This window comes from Pseudorca crassidens, chromosome X (assembly GCF_039906515.1).
Source record: "Pseudorca crassidens isolate mPseCra1 chromosome X, mPseCra1.hap1, whole genome shotgun sequence".
Classification (NCBI taxonomy): Eukaryota; Metazoa; Chordata; class Mammalia; order Artiodactyla; family Delphinidae; genus Pseudorca; species Pseudorca crassidens.
In genome coordinates this window covers 21,387,239-21,401,688 of record NC_090317.1, presented here as the reverse complement: position 1 = coordinate 21,401,688, position 14,450 = coordinate 21,387,239, and the positions used below count along the sequence as shown (strand labels likewise).

Below are 14,450 nucleotides of genomic sequence, written 5' to 3'. Positions count from 1 at the left end.
CCGTTACCCTCAAGCCCAGTCCCTCCCATCAGCCTGCTGGGGGTCACATTTCCTCTGTACCTCAGCAAAGGCTCATACCTGTTCAGGTCAGGGACCCAACTGAACCTGGATTGTAAGCACCATAGGTTGCTCTCACTCTGGGAATGTCTAGAGCTTTTCATATCCACTCATCTGGCGTTAGGCCTGAGCTCAAGGAGGGGGAAGAAAAGATGAGGACCAGTCATGAAGCAGAGTCCCAGTGTCAGACAGACGGTATGTCCAGCATGCTTGAAGGCCAGTGAAAAGCTTCAGGGCTGCTGACTGACTCTGCAACATCCACTCACTCCTCTTCCTTCCTCAAAGAGCTGAGCCAATAGATGACTAGTGACCATAAGCAAGGGAATAAGAAAATTGTATCTCCTTAGCACCCCTTCTCAACATCATGTTTGTTCCCCTCTTTCCATAATTCACCTGGAAGGCCATTCCTCTTTCTCTCTGGATATCCCAGCTCTACTCTTCTTTCAGATCCAAAGCCATCAATGCCGTCACTGTCATCATCACAGCCACAATTTATTGAGAACACACCAGATGCACTAAGCTCTTTAGGCACATTACAGCATCCACTTCTCACACTACATCTATAATAGCTGAAGAATCTGGGATTTAGCGAGGTCTTGGCTCTTCCAAAGGCCTATCCTAAACTGCACTGTTTTTCACTATGTTGACCTCATCTCCCCCAACTGAACTTCATAAGAGCAAGAACCTTGTCTTTTAGGAGTGGGAATGCCTGGGTTTGAATTCTGGCTCTACCAGCTCCTAGTTGGGTAACTGAGTTAACTTCAGTCTCCTTATCTGTGAAATGAGGATGATAATGACAGTATTTCATAGGGTGGTTGTGTGGTTCAAATGCATGAATAGAAATAAAGTGCTTAGAACTGCCCTTGACACATAGTAAACGCTAAGTAAACGTCAGTTATTAACATTATCATCACGGTTCTCTATCTCCCAGAGCCTAATACAAGTATGAGAACAAAGAGGCTATCAACAAATACTTGTCGAGTTGAACTGAGTATCAAACCAAATAAATGGGAATACGTAATTAGAGTTACCACTGACCTATTTTTACTCTCCTCCTCCTGAGGCATATTTTCTCCTTCAACATAGACATCTTCTCTTGGAGGCAGACTATAAGTGGATGAGCAAGGACCAGAGGCAGAGTGAAGAAAGTAAGCTAAGGAAAAAGGCTTATCTCATCTGCACAGGGATTAAGCAAGCTGCTGTCCACTCAGAGTAAACGTTTAACCCTGGGTTGTACCTTTGCTGCAGGTTTGGAACAATCCCCATGAGATCCTCCTCCTGCCTCCGTGCCACACACACGACTGCATGGGGAGTTCAAACCAACTGTACTGAGCAGTTTGCCATGAAGGTGAACATACGGAGTGAACTTGCAAAATGATTTCTGTGGCTTTTTGTTTGCTTGCCTGCTCGTTTGTTTTTTAATAAAATCCTTGGTCTTAGCTTGCTTTTGTAAGATTTTTTTCCTTCTCCTAAAAGCCAAGGGTAGGATCTGGCTAACTGAGTTCAGGGTAATGAAGGTCCTTCCATATCACTCGCTTGTGGATTACCCTCTTTTCCACTATTCCCCTTCACTGGTACAGATTATTAAGAAGTGAATTTAGAAAAGTCACCTCCACTTATCAGGGACCCAAAAGGACACAGGAGAATCACGAGGCTCCGTTTCACAAACAAGCCAAATGAAATTACCATGCTGACAGAAAACAGCCATCTTCCTCATCACTGCCCATCTCTAAAATCACTCTTGAAAACAAAGAAGTGACGTCTCCAGGATTCAAACTGCCCTGGGTGTATAGTCTCCAACGAAAACCCTTAGAAAAATCAGAGCCATCTGATTGGCCACCTAAGGGAGTTTAAACTGTTTTATTAGAGGGAAAAGATACAGAGAAGGTAGAACACACACACACCCACACACACCCCACACACACACATACTAATGTCGCCCCCATGCACAGAAGACTCAAGCTTAACTAAGTCCTATTTCAACACCTGCTTGTTGACCAGACAAAGAACAACTTAGATTTCAATTACACTATGCCATTAAGGATAAAGGTCTCTGTAATCTCCACACAGACTATCATCTGCACCTGCTAAAACAATCCACTCTGTATGTCAACAAGTACACAACAGGCCCATTGTATTGTTCTCCAGAGACAAGGATACTGGCAGCCAGTTGTCACTAGTGAGTGGGTGTGGCTGGCAAGGCAGATGTGGGACCAGCAGGCCTTTCTACCCCGAATAAGAAGAAATAAGAGAGCCAGCGGCCAAGACCACTGTGAACTACAACCCATCTGTCTGTCTTTAATACCCACCTAGGTCAGTCCCATAATTGCAGTAAGCTAGAGATCTGTCTTGTATAGGAATAAGCTATGTGAAGATTTGGGGGTAATTCCCAGTATCGACCTCAAAAGTCAGGAGTACCCTCAAACATCACTAATTTGTCCTAGTGAAACACGGATCTGTCATCCACAAATATAAGCTGTTTTTGAAACCCCGTAGTAGTTTCCATCTATATCGATACGAATAATGATATCCATACACTTCTTGACACAGAACTCTCCTTTGTCTTCAGAGTACCACGGGGTTAGAAGTTGCTTTTCTCCCTTGTGAATCTTATAAATGCAACCATGTGCCCACTAAGTCTTCATTTCTGCCACCTGAAGAGACATCATCATTTTAAGCCATCCTCTACCAACCTCTCGATTGGCCTCAGGCTTCCATAGCTGGACTAGACGACAGGACTCCCACATGGTGGTACTGACCAGCAGTAACCAGCAGTGCCAGGCTGAGCTGGTGTGTCATGTCCCATCCCCCATCCCTAGCACACTAGCGTTCATTGGAGGGACAATGATAATGACACAGACTTCAATTCACACAAAAAAACTCAAAAGAGATTCATGAGGGGAGCTGGTAAGAAACCAGACAGATTCCATGGCAGGGCTGCCTCACAGACTGGCAGTGTGGACTACTGTTCTATACTCTGCTTCAAAGTCTCCCTAATAGCTATCTTGCTATGCTTTTTGTTGTTGTCCTTTTATCAATGCAATCAATCAGCCAACAAGTATTTATGGGTCTAACAAATGAAGAGCAAGAGAAATGGGAGTTAATTTTGTTGAGGAAAACATAACTAACATATGAAACAGCTAAATAAGATAAGACCAATAATCAAGTGTTCACATGGTGAGTCAGACTCTAAGGACTGTAAGTGGTCAGAGAAGAGCTCTCTTGGGAAGCTGATGGCTGCTTGAAACTGCTCCCATAGCAGCCATTAAGGTTGGCTTTAAGGAAGAGCTGTGCTTGGAACGGCAGGAATGGCCCAAGGGTTGGAGCCCCATAATGGCCCTTGATCCCAGATAATAGAAATAAGCCTTTGCTATAAGTCCTCCCTGATATGGATGGCTGTCTGTCCTTTTACATATGACCTACCTCTAGAGCACAGTAAACACGTACAACCACCCATAAGACTGGTTCAACATTCTTCTGATGACACTCAGAGTCTGCTACGAGGGAAAAAGTTTCCTTGGACACTAAAAACATAATTTAATATCACCCTCCAGATTTACTGCTATGTGAAGGTCAAAGGAAAATGCATAACCCTGTTTTGCTCCAGGAGCAGTGGGGAAAATTAACCAAACAGGGACCTTTTCAATTGTGAGGCAATGAGCCATCCTCTCACTGAGGAAGGCCAAAATCTCTATCCAGGCAAACCTGCTAAGTAGTTGCCAAATTTCAGTTATAATAATAAATTTCACATTTCAATTATAATATAAAAAATTTCAATTATAATATCCTCCTGATCAAGAACTTAGAATAGTTCCCTGCTGCCTATTATATTAAGCCCCCCACTCCTCAGGCCAGTATTCCGAGGCCCTCCTTGAACTGGCCTTATCTAATCATTATCATAAGGTTCTTGCCTCCTCCTTGCTCCATTCCAGACACATCTCCCTCATTACCCTGAATTCACTAGCCTCTTGTTATTGCAAGAGGCATAAGATGCCTTTTTTTGTTCTTAAACACAATACCACCTCTGGCATCTCTGAGGAGGAAGATTTAGGACTCCTCTCCCTCAATAAACATCTCAACTGATGTAGGCATGCTAGGGACATCCCTGTTCTTTGTGCTCACTTTTCCTAAAATAGACGATCACTATACTCAATTAAGACTCATTCTCAAAAGATGGGAGACTCATTCAGTGGAGACTGACAGTGTGAAACTCATTACCGCAAAAGGTAGTAGAGGCTGAAAATATACAGATGAATTCTGAATGACAGAACCGTAAAGAATTGTTAACGGAAAGCACACTGTTCAGGAGACATGACCCAATCCTTCTTCAGGGGACATGCTTTATCAGGAAGTTGAGTTTAGCTAAGTACTGTTAACAGATTGATATCAAAGAGGCAACTATGCCTTTCTAAAACTGTCTTTGGTTGACCAAGTCACAGACAGAATCTTGGGCAGGATAAGCACAAGACTGAATCTCCATAGAGCAGCTCTGCAGAGAATACTCTCTTGGTTAGAGATCATGATAAAGTCACTTTTTCCTCTTCCTAATCTCACCTAAGGAATTCAGGAACCTGGACCTTGTCACTGTAGGCACAGATATTCTGCCATGTCAGAGTCTGGCTCTGGTCTACCCAGCCCTGTGTCTCCTCAAACCTGCTAAGTTTGTTATCAGATTGCCTCTTCTCTTCCTCCTGTCCATGGGGACACGGTGTCCCTTTCATCACCATCACCCACAGGGTAACATGGTAGGGAGCACACACTGCTTAATTTTTCTCTGAGCTGTCCTCATCCCGGCAGCAGGGACTAGGGGCAGCGACAGCAGTGATAACCTCTTGTAACACACAAAGTTTACTTGCTAAGTTCACACTTAGACATGGGCTCCCTTGTCCCTGCAAGGCTACCAGAATGCCATGCTGGAACGCTGTCAGTTTTCCACAAAGATGCCTTCGTTTTCTAGGAGCATGGGCTAGGGAGGCCAAAATAACCTGGAGTCCACTAAGGTAACACAAACACTAGCTAGCAAGATCCCAGAATATGCGTGTCCAGCACTCAGCACCATGCACATCTTCAGTAATCTGCACGTCTTCACGATTCCGTATTCAAAAGGTAACAATGAGATGAAAAGTAGTGTCATATAGGGCTTCCCTGGTGGCACAGTGGTTGAGAGTCCGCCTGCCGATGCAGGGGACACGGGTTCGTACCCCGGTCCGGGAGGATCCCACATGCCGCAGAGCGGCTGGGCCCGTGAGCCATGGCCGCTGAGCCTGCGTGTCTGGAGCCTGTGCTCTGCGACGGGAGAGGCCACGACAGTGAGAGGCCCGCGTACCGCAAAAAAAAAAAAAAAAGTAGTGTCATATAAAGGCACTGGCTGGCCGATCGATCTTGATGAAATAACCCCATTTCTGTAGACTTGGTTTTGTCACCTGCAAAAGGATAGGGATAGTCTCCAAGGCCCCCTCCGGCTCTATCACTCTGTGATTCTGTGAGTCAAGACTGTTACATTTTAAGTGCATCCAGAATGTATCAATTCAGTAACATTTATTGATCACCTACTCTATGAAAGGCCTGGCAGAGGGCACTGTGGGGGCCACACAGACACAGAAGATGGTCCCTGACATTGAAAGAGCTCGAAGTGTAATCACCACAGAATTCAGAAATATAAAAAATGTCAATTACATATTAAATGACTGGTATGTACAATTAGTCCTGAGAATGCAGAAATTACTAGAAAAATTTCATGAAGGAAGGAAGACTCAAGAAGGGACTTGAAAAAGAGGTAGAATATGAATAGGCTAGAAGTGGGACAATTACTAAGCAGTGCTACAAAACTTCTTTCAGTTCATCCAATTCAACGACTCCTCTGTACATCAGGAGCACCCAGGAGGGTCAGTCCAACAGGGTTTGATAGTGCCTTGATACGGTTTCCTCTAGATATAGCACAGTGAGGCATAAGCACTGATCATAGCAGCAAACTACTTCTACTTCAGGGGTCAAGAGTCACACAATCATTCTTGCCACAACAGAAGTCTCAGGACCTTGACCCCACTAGTGATCTGGTCACAATGTTAAAAGAGACAGCTAGGAAGCCACTTCCAGAACACAGTGCACTTGGTCCTTTCCCCAAGCTTTATGAGGAAGTTGAATTTGACTAAATACCACAATAGCCTTTCAGTAGCTGGACAGCTCACAGGTTGTCAGTGTCATTCTGCTATAGTGTCCTAACATTCCCGGCCAAGCTGTTTGCTATGTGTTCATCACACAAGCTGGACAGGGTTTGGGCAAAAAGGACTGAGAATGGTTCATGTGCTCAAAGCTCACACTTCCTAAATACCTCATCCTAAGAATACATTAGGAAGTTTTTTTTTTTTTTAACTAAAGTATTTTTTTGAAGTATAGTTGATTTACAATGTTGTGTTAATTTCTGGTGTACAGCAAACTGGTTCAGTTATATATACATTCTTTTTTTTATATTCTTTTCCATTATGGTTTATCATAAGATACTGAATATAGTTCTCTGTGCTGTACAGTAGGACCTTGTTGTTTATCCATTCTATATATAAAAGCTTACATCTGCTCACCCAAACCTCCCACTCCATCCCTTCCCCACCCCACCCCACCCCCGCCGGCAACCACAAGTCTGTTCTCTACGTCCCTGAGTCTGTTTCTGTTTCATAGATAGGTTCATTTGTGTCACATTTTAGAGTCCATATATAAGTGATATCATATGGTATTCATCTTTCTCTTTCTGACTTACTTCACTTAGTATGATAATCTCTACTTGCAAGGAAATTTTTTTTTTTAAGTACTGTACAATTTACACTCTGCTTCAAAATTCAAAGACATTTTTACTACAGATACAATTACATTTAAAATACAGCTACCTACTGGTAATCTTCTATCCCCTCCTTTTCTGTGTGTGTATTTGAATTTTCCAGACAGACACAAGAGTTATATAGAATTTCAGACTCTCAGAGTTGCAAGAGGCCTAGTGATAATCTAGCCCAATTTCCCATCCTGGGCAGGAATCCACTCTGTGACAGCAGCCCTGAGAGATGGCTACCCAGTTTCTTTGGAAACACTTCTAACAATACAGAGCTAACTCGCTCCTGGATGGACCACCTTTGTTCATTTTACGTATTCAACCTACTGTCTGTCCACTGAAAATTACAGGTCCCTCCTTTGAGAAATCTAAACGTGTAAAGGCAAAATCCAAAAATAAAAAGATGTCCACTGGCACTACTAACACTGCATGTTTTTCATCAAGGGGCGCCCACATGCCTGACCAGATTTCTCAAGCCATCTGGCTGACCCAGGGCTGTGCCACGGGTGGTTATAAATCACCTCGCACTCGTTCCTATGCACCTGCTGCAAGCAGGACGCTGTTACTAAATGCAGGTCCAGATGTGCCTCAAGATCTGAACTTTCTTCCTCAAGGCCAAAATGCAGCAGCCAGGGGACATATAGTCTACGCTCCTAGACAGTTTAAAGATGAAAAGAGACAGCCCTTTGTCACTGGTGGTTCAGACACCCTCAACTGCCTGAAGGCAGGGGGCTAGATCAGCTGATTTTTTTTTTTATGCGCGGTACGGGGGCCTCTCACTGTTGTGGCCTCTCCCATTGCGGAGCACAGGCTCCGGACGCGCAGGCTCAGCAGCCATGGCTCACGGGCCCAGCCGCTCCGCGGCATGTGGGATCTTCCCCGGACCGGGGCACGAACCCGTGTCCCCTGCATCAGCAGGCGGACTCTCAACCACTGCGCCACCAGGGAAGCCCCCAGCTGATTTCTTGAGGTCTCCCTAAGTTCTCATACTAGTGAAGGAGCCCATATTCTGCCCCCAAACCCTATCCACCACCACGTGGTGGGTAGTAAATTACAGACCCCAAAGAAAAAGGTCAACCAGAAAGAAATGTCATTCCTCAGAGGCATGCTGGTATCCTCTGTACAGCCTGTCATTGGTTAGGCTCAAGGCAACTGCCACCTAGAGTGCCTGTGTGTCTGCATATGACAGACAGATGCATGCACACTCACAAACACAGATTCTACCATTCTCAGTAAAAAAAGCATTCATTGCCAGGGTCCTCTCCCCTTTGGTCAGATGTAGCCTTCCCCACTCCACTGCTCAGCTAACACGTTTACTTCCTTCTCCCCTCCGGCCTCCTTACTCCCTCCCCCAAGCCCTACCCTCAAAAATATTTACCCCACAGACAGCTGGAACCCAGGGCAGTTTACAAACAACCTCGCCCTTCATATCTGAGGGCAAAGCGCAAGAAATAACTTGGGGGAAAAAGTCATCTTGGTAGAAAACCCAACCTGCCTCTGTCAAACAGTAACTTGGCTAATTACAAGCTTCATCCCACAGGCAGTTTTCTTCAGAGGCCTTCAGGGCCGAAGTGGAACAGATCCGTATCAGACTCTGTCTGGCTCCCAGATACAAAAAGGGTCAAATGCCAGTAGCTCCAAATTTCAAGTTCCCTTGGCCAGTCAAACCAGAGGTTTCCTGGGCCCAGAATTACCAGCTCACTCAGGGTCTAGAAATAAATCTCATCTCTGTTTTGAATGGTTCCAACCACAAAACTTTAACCCTGGGCGGGGCAGGGAGGGTGGCAAAAGAGCTAGTGATTCAGCAGAGGAAGGAGTGAGAATGATAGAAAGCAGAGTTCATCTCTGCACTTCCAAAAAGAAGCAAGTTAGGAATAAAACAAAGAAAACTTGGAGAAGGGTGACGAGTGGGGAAACATTTTTTTTAATGTTATGCATATGCCTGCCCACCTGCACACACTCACTTGTACCACACATAGGTACACACACACACAAGTACACACACACACACACACACACACACTCAGCCATGAAACTCAGACTGGAAAGCAGCTAAGAAGCCAACATCAAACTGTCTGACTTTGCCAAATACTTTACAAAGTCAGCAGCAATAGCAGCAACAGAAGTGCCTTTGACAAAGAGGTCCTTTGACCTTACTTTCCTAGCCCTGTTATAAACTACGTCCCCCTCCTTCCTCTGCTGTTACTCAAGCCAGCTGCAAACATCAAAAAGTCCGGTAAAGGGCTTCCCTGGTGGCGCAGTGGTTGAGAGTCCGCCTGCCGACGCAGGGGACATGGGTTCGTGCCCTGGTCCGGGAAGATCCCACGTGCCGCGGAGCAGCTGGGCCCGTGAGCCATGGCCACTGAGCCTGCGCGTCTGGAGCCTGTGCTCCGCAACGGGAGAGGCCACAGCAGTGAGAGGCCCGCGTACCGCAAAAAAAAAAAAAAAAAAAAAAAAAAAAATCCGGTAAAGCAGCCCAAAAAAAAATCACTCTTGATGCACTGGGTAAGCCTGAAGCCCTTATAGAAGAAAGACAAAAATGAGCCCCAAGAGACCAGAGCTCATTTTAATTACCCACGAAGTCTGGCCAAGAAGCCCTGTCCTCCGTCCCATGGCCACACCCCCTCATGGGAGCTCCATTTCCAGGTCACGGGGCACAGGAACTGTAGCAGGCTCCTATTAGGTGTGGTTCACAGTCCACAAACACACCTCTTGGCTCCTCAAGGCCTTCCTCATAATACTGTAATCCCAAACCGATCAGCATTACTCCCAGCCCTAGAGTGTACAGCATTCTCAGCATACCCAGGAGTCATGCCACAGTACCCTAGAATCCAACTGGCCACTTCCCTTGAGCAGTGACCTACACGGACTTCAAACAGTGGCTCTAGTACTAGCTATTACATCACAGAAAAAATAACTCCAAGGCTGGTATCAGGCACACACAGAATAGAGAGTTGTTTATGTTGAGCGATTCTGAGTGAAAGAAAGAGCAACTCACATTTAATAAGCACATATGTGCCACACACACAGCTAGATTGTGGCACAGCTGAGGCTGGAACCAATCTGCAGGTTCCCAATTCAGTTGGCTTTTCAATTTAACAGCTGAGAGCTGAGCCCTAAGGAAATAGGACCCAGAATAACAGAATAAGTGAGTATTATGGGGTGGAGTTATGACCACGGGGCGTGCCCCTAGGCTCGGGAGGGGTAGGGAAGAGGCAGTCTGTCACTAAGCACCTAAGGAGACCACTGAAAAGGGGAGGTGAGTAATAAAGACAAACTCTTTTATTTCCCAAGTGTTCCAAGGGTGGCCCCAAATCAGTGCTATAAAATTGGTATCAAGGGTCTTGGTGTTTCTAGGAGGTACATACTCTGCTATAAGCTCAAAGCAATGAATTCAGTTGGCATGATCTATAGACATTGCCCAAGAGGACAATGACAGCCATCCAAGGACTAGCCACAAACTCCCCAGAAAGAAGGTTCTTCCCCTGGACCCAAGGTAACCATAATCAGGCAACTGTACTCAATGGAAACTCACTCGAAGGCGAAGAAGAGTGTACACGTCCCCAGGATGAGGAAGAGGGTCAAATAGAAGATGCCCTTTTGCCGGGCCATCATCACGCGGCCATCACAACAGAAGGTGTTCCTGCCTGGGAGTTTCTCCCATTTCCGTGTCACCTTCTTTCTCACCACCATCACAGACATGATTGGAATTCCTGGTCCAAAATGGGTTTTGTGATTACAAGAGGGAAGAAACAAAAGCTGAGCCCAGCTTTGAAATCACGTTGCCTGCTATTGCTGCCGCTGGGTCAAACATCATCAGAAGTCCAATTTCTAGCCCTAAGAAAAAGCACACACACACACACACACAAATGAGACAGGAACAAGAAAATGCAGTTCAATCTTCCTTTCCCAGAGGCAGAAAGATGAGCACTGCTTGAAGGGATGGGGGTGAAGAAATGGGAGAGTTTATTTCCAATCTGTTTTTGTCCCCTAAAAGAAGAAAAGGTTAAAGGTTCTCAAAAAGAGAAGGGGGCTAGCATATCTTCTTAAATATACCCCTTTACTTCCAATATAATACTGATGATGTGATTATCATAGAACCTTGGAACTAGAAGGGATTTTGTAGTTGATAGGCCCAATTACTTTGTTTTGGAAATGAGTAAAGTGAAGACCGAAGAGGGGAGATAACTTCTCCAGGGTCACAAAGCCATGAAGCGAAGCCAAGAAAACAGGTCTGCTGACTTTCAGTCCAGGGAACTTTCCACTATACCATATTTTTCTATAATCATCACAAAGAGGACTCTAAAAATAATAGTAGAGTTTCTGCCCTTAAGGAGCCATTCCCACCCCTCCTCCAGTTCTTCGCCTTCTTTCTTCAATTAGCCACTCAAATGTGAATCACACCAGGGAACAAGTCATCCTCTGGCAGAGCTAGGAGGTTGTGGACACTCTGTACACAAACCCAGGTTGTATTTACTCAAAACAGATTTCCCCTAATCAAACCCTCCTAACTTCCTGAGTCCGGGAAATGAACCAACCTTGCTGGTCTAGCCTAACATTGGTGGGAATCTTAATGAAACCACATCACAGACCTGTAGGTGAAAGGCTGACTTAAGCAGGAGAGGTTCTGATATGGCTGGGGGGAGGAGGGGCGGGAGGGGGGGACGGCAGCAGTCAAGAAAAGTCATAAAGGTACTTTCTGGGACATTTCAGAAGTACCATCTCCACTTAGCATCCTGAATCCCCAGGCCCAGCCTTTCTCTGCCACTGCCACCCTTCTCCTCCTCTCAGGTCGGGTGCTGTGGCCTCTATTTACTGATACCACATGCCCCGCGCTGGCAAGAATGAGGCGGAAGCCTGCAGCCCAACTGACTGATGAGAAACAACCAACTCGAAATCATTCCTGGGCTGGAGAGGGTAAGGGTCCCAAGAGAGACGAGGAACTGAGCAGGAAAAGGAGAAGGTGGAAGGCTTGGGAAAGGGGAGGGGGCACCAGAGGTACAGAGAACACTTCCTTTGTGTAAAACTAACCTGGAAAACAATCTTCTCCTGATAAACCGGCCCAGCGAGAGAAGAGAGACCAGGAAGGGGAGCCGGGCCTGGGAGAACAAAGATCAAAATCCGTCAAGAACCAGCGACCGGCCCAACGGCACGGGGCCGAGGCCGGAGTCCCAGGCGGGCGGCGGGTGCGGCCTCGGGAGGCCCGCCCTGCCTCGGCCACGCCGCCGACCACCGCCCCGGGCAGGTTGGGACGTGCGCCACCTCCGCACGCTCGTACACACTCACACACGCCCCGCCACGTGTAGTCACCCCCGGCCAGGGGCTCGGAAGTTGCCTAGCCGAGAAGGGGAGAGCCAGGGTCCGCGCGTCCCGGAGCAGCCGCGGGAGCGGTAGACCACGCGGCCGAACCCCGGAGACCCCCACCCCCACCCCTTGTTACCTGAACCCCGGAGACAGAACTCGGCCGGGAACCGAGGCCAGGAAGTGCACTGTCCCAGGGGACCGCGTCGGCCGCCCGAGGTGGCAGCGGCTTCTCCCCAGCCCGGAGGCTGCCTCCTCCTGACAAGGGGCCCCAATGGTCGGGGCCCTAAACCAGCTGTGGCAACCGCCCACCACTGGGCGAATGGAACGCTCCTCACGTCACCAGGTCGTTCCAGTAGTTGCTCGCCCTCCATTGGCTGATCCTCCTCTGTGCCTCCGCCTCTGCCACCCCTGCCCCGAACTACCATTGGCTGAGCCAAACGCCGCTCGACGATGCCTCCGCCCCACTCTCCCACCCATCTCCCGGCTTCTTGCCCACCTGCCAAGCCATTGCCAGACTCCCTTTGGGGTCTGAGCGCCAATGTGAAGTGTCGCCTTCTATTAATATAGTTCCAAAGAGACTGGGGTGAAGGGTAGTGCCAATGGGACCAGGAGGGACAGGGGACCTGCCTCCCCCCACACGTACTGTGAGACGCTGAAGCAACACTGGCTCACAGATCCCGGTGCTCACCCCAAACTAGGTCCTCCCTGGGCCTCTCCAGCCCTGCTTGCATGAAATCAACTGCGACTCGGGATTTTACTCTTTACCGGCGTAAAAACAAGTCCTCTGCCTCCCAAGTCCTATTCACTAGGTAGGGACCCCACCTCTGTCCCAGTCACCCTGGCCTGCAGCTCTAAGGCTTTCAGAACAAAACAAACAAACGTAAAAAGGAACTTGAAAGGAATAACTGTCCCCAAGAATAGAATAATTTTGCAGTATCGTAAACAAAAAAATTGACAGTGATGAGTTTAGAGAAACTCTACTTACAGGACGTAAATTCTTTCAGGTAGATAATGAAGTAAAGATTGCTCCAAAATGCTTGTAAATTCGTATTAGATTTGAAGAGCTTGTGAAAATGAGGCGGCGGGCGGGGCGGGGAGAGCGGGGAGCGGGAATCCAAGGCAGAATCTCCACCCACCAACCACATTGATTCTTTCCTTCTGTCGCCTTCCTCAGCAGGGCAGTTATTACCATGATGAGCCACTGCTACTGATCTGAGCGAGTGGCATCCTTTAGAGTAAGATTGGAGTGGGGAAAACAGTTGAGAACCAGAGTATCAATATTATACAGTAGACTTTAAAAGACACTAGGTCTGTTTCCACTAGGATGGCTCTTGGCTTCCAAATATAAAGGGAAATAAGAGAGAGGGCTAAAGGTGGCCTTTCCTTACCTGTCACGCGGTTAGGGAGAGTGCCCAGATTGTCAGCTATTTTCCTGAGCTTGAATAAAGTTTCTCTAGGGTGAAGGTATTTGCAATGAATACAAAAGAGACTGCCAACGCTCTTCCCAAAGCAGTTTTTTGTGTTAGTTGAAGGACCACGTGCATGGTCAAGAACTATTTCTCCTTTTACAGGATTTGGGTCCCACATGATATGAAGCAAAATGCTACCTAATGATAGTTACATTTGACACTTTCATGGCACCCTTCAATCAAAAATTTTAAAGGATTAAAAAATCACTAGGTAATTCTCTTATGAGAGAGATGTGTTATAATTAATATGTAGGGGAAAGTATGTCTTTATAAAGGTTCTATTGTTCCCCAGCACTCATGCTGATTATAATCATCGGTTTAGTCTTTATGAACCTTATGATCAGTATCATTGCCTCCAGTTCTCCCCTTTAAATCCTGGAGGCTGCTGGTATTGCACACACTTGGTATGGAAGGGAGAGGAACGTCCCTCAGCCCCATCAGGCCCCTGGATTCCCAAGCCTGTGTACACCAGGTGCCCTTGGGAGTGGCACAGTCACCCCAGCAGCCATCCTCCTAACTGGGGAGCGGACAAAAAGAAACCTCCACAGCATCCAAACATACTTTGTCCATATCTCAGGTGCAGATGAAGCCTGGCGCGTCCTGGAATCAATGTGTCACGGCAACGCATTCCTGAGCTCTGCCCCTCCCTCCTCTGGGTCACATTCCCTCTGGGATTAAGTGGCTGTGTAGGTCAGGCTTGCTTTATTACAATCTATTATTATTTGTGCTCACCTCTAAAAGAAAAATAAGGAAAATGTATATGGACAAACATTCCATACCGATTCCTTCTATGTCATTAC

General features: G+C 46.9%; 1 protein-coding gene across 5 annotated transcripts in view; it reads right to left on the bottom strand.

The window, feature by feature from the left end:
* The window catches only part of ZDHHC9 (zinc finger DHHC-type palmitoyltransferase 9), a 32,145-nt gene extending 18,883 nt beyond the window's left edge, over positions 1-13,262 (bottom strand). The window contains exons 1-3 of one of the 5 annotated variants that reach the window (XM_067723943.1): positions 13,167-13,262; positions 11,909-11,976; positions 10,413-10,714 (exon numbers count right to left, since the gene is read on the bottom strand). In XM_067723943.1, the coding sequence (XP_067580044.1) occupies positions 10,413-10,579 (167 nt within the window). In that variant the 5' untranslated portion in view covers positions 10,580-10,714; positions 11,909-11,976; positions 13,167-13,262. Of the gene's footprint in view, positions 1-10,412; positions 10,715-11,908; positions 11,977-12,317; positions 12,532-13,166 lie in introns of those variants that run through there. The other 4 variants (XM_067723942.1, XM_067723946.1, XM_067723944.1 and 1 more) reach the window with 4 other exon arrangements.
* Positions 13,263-14,450: the final 1,188 nt, after the last annotated feature.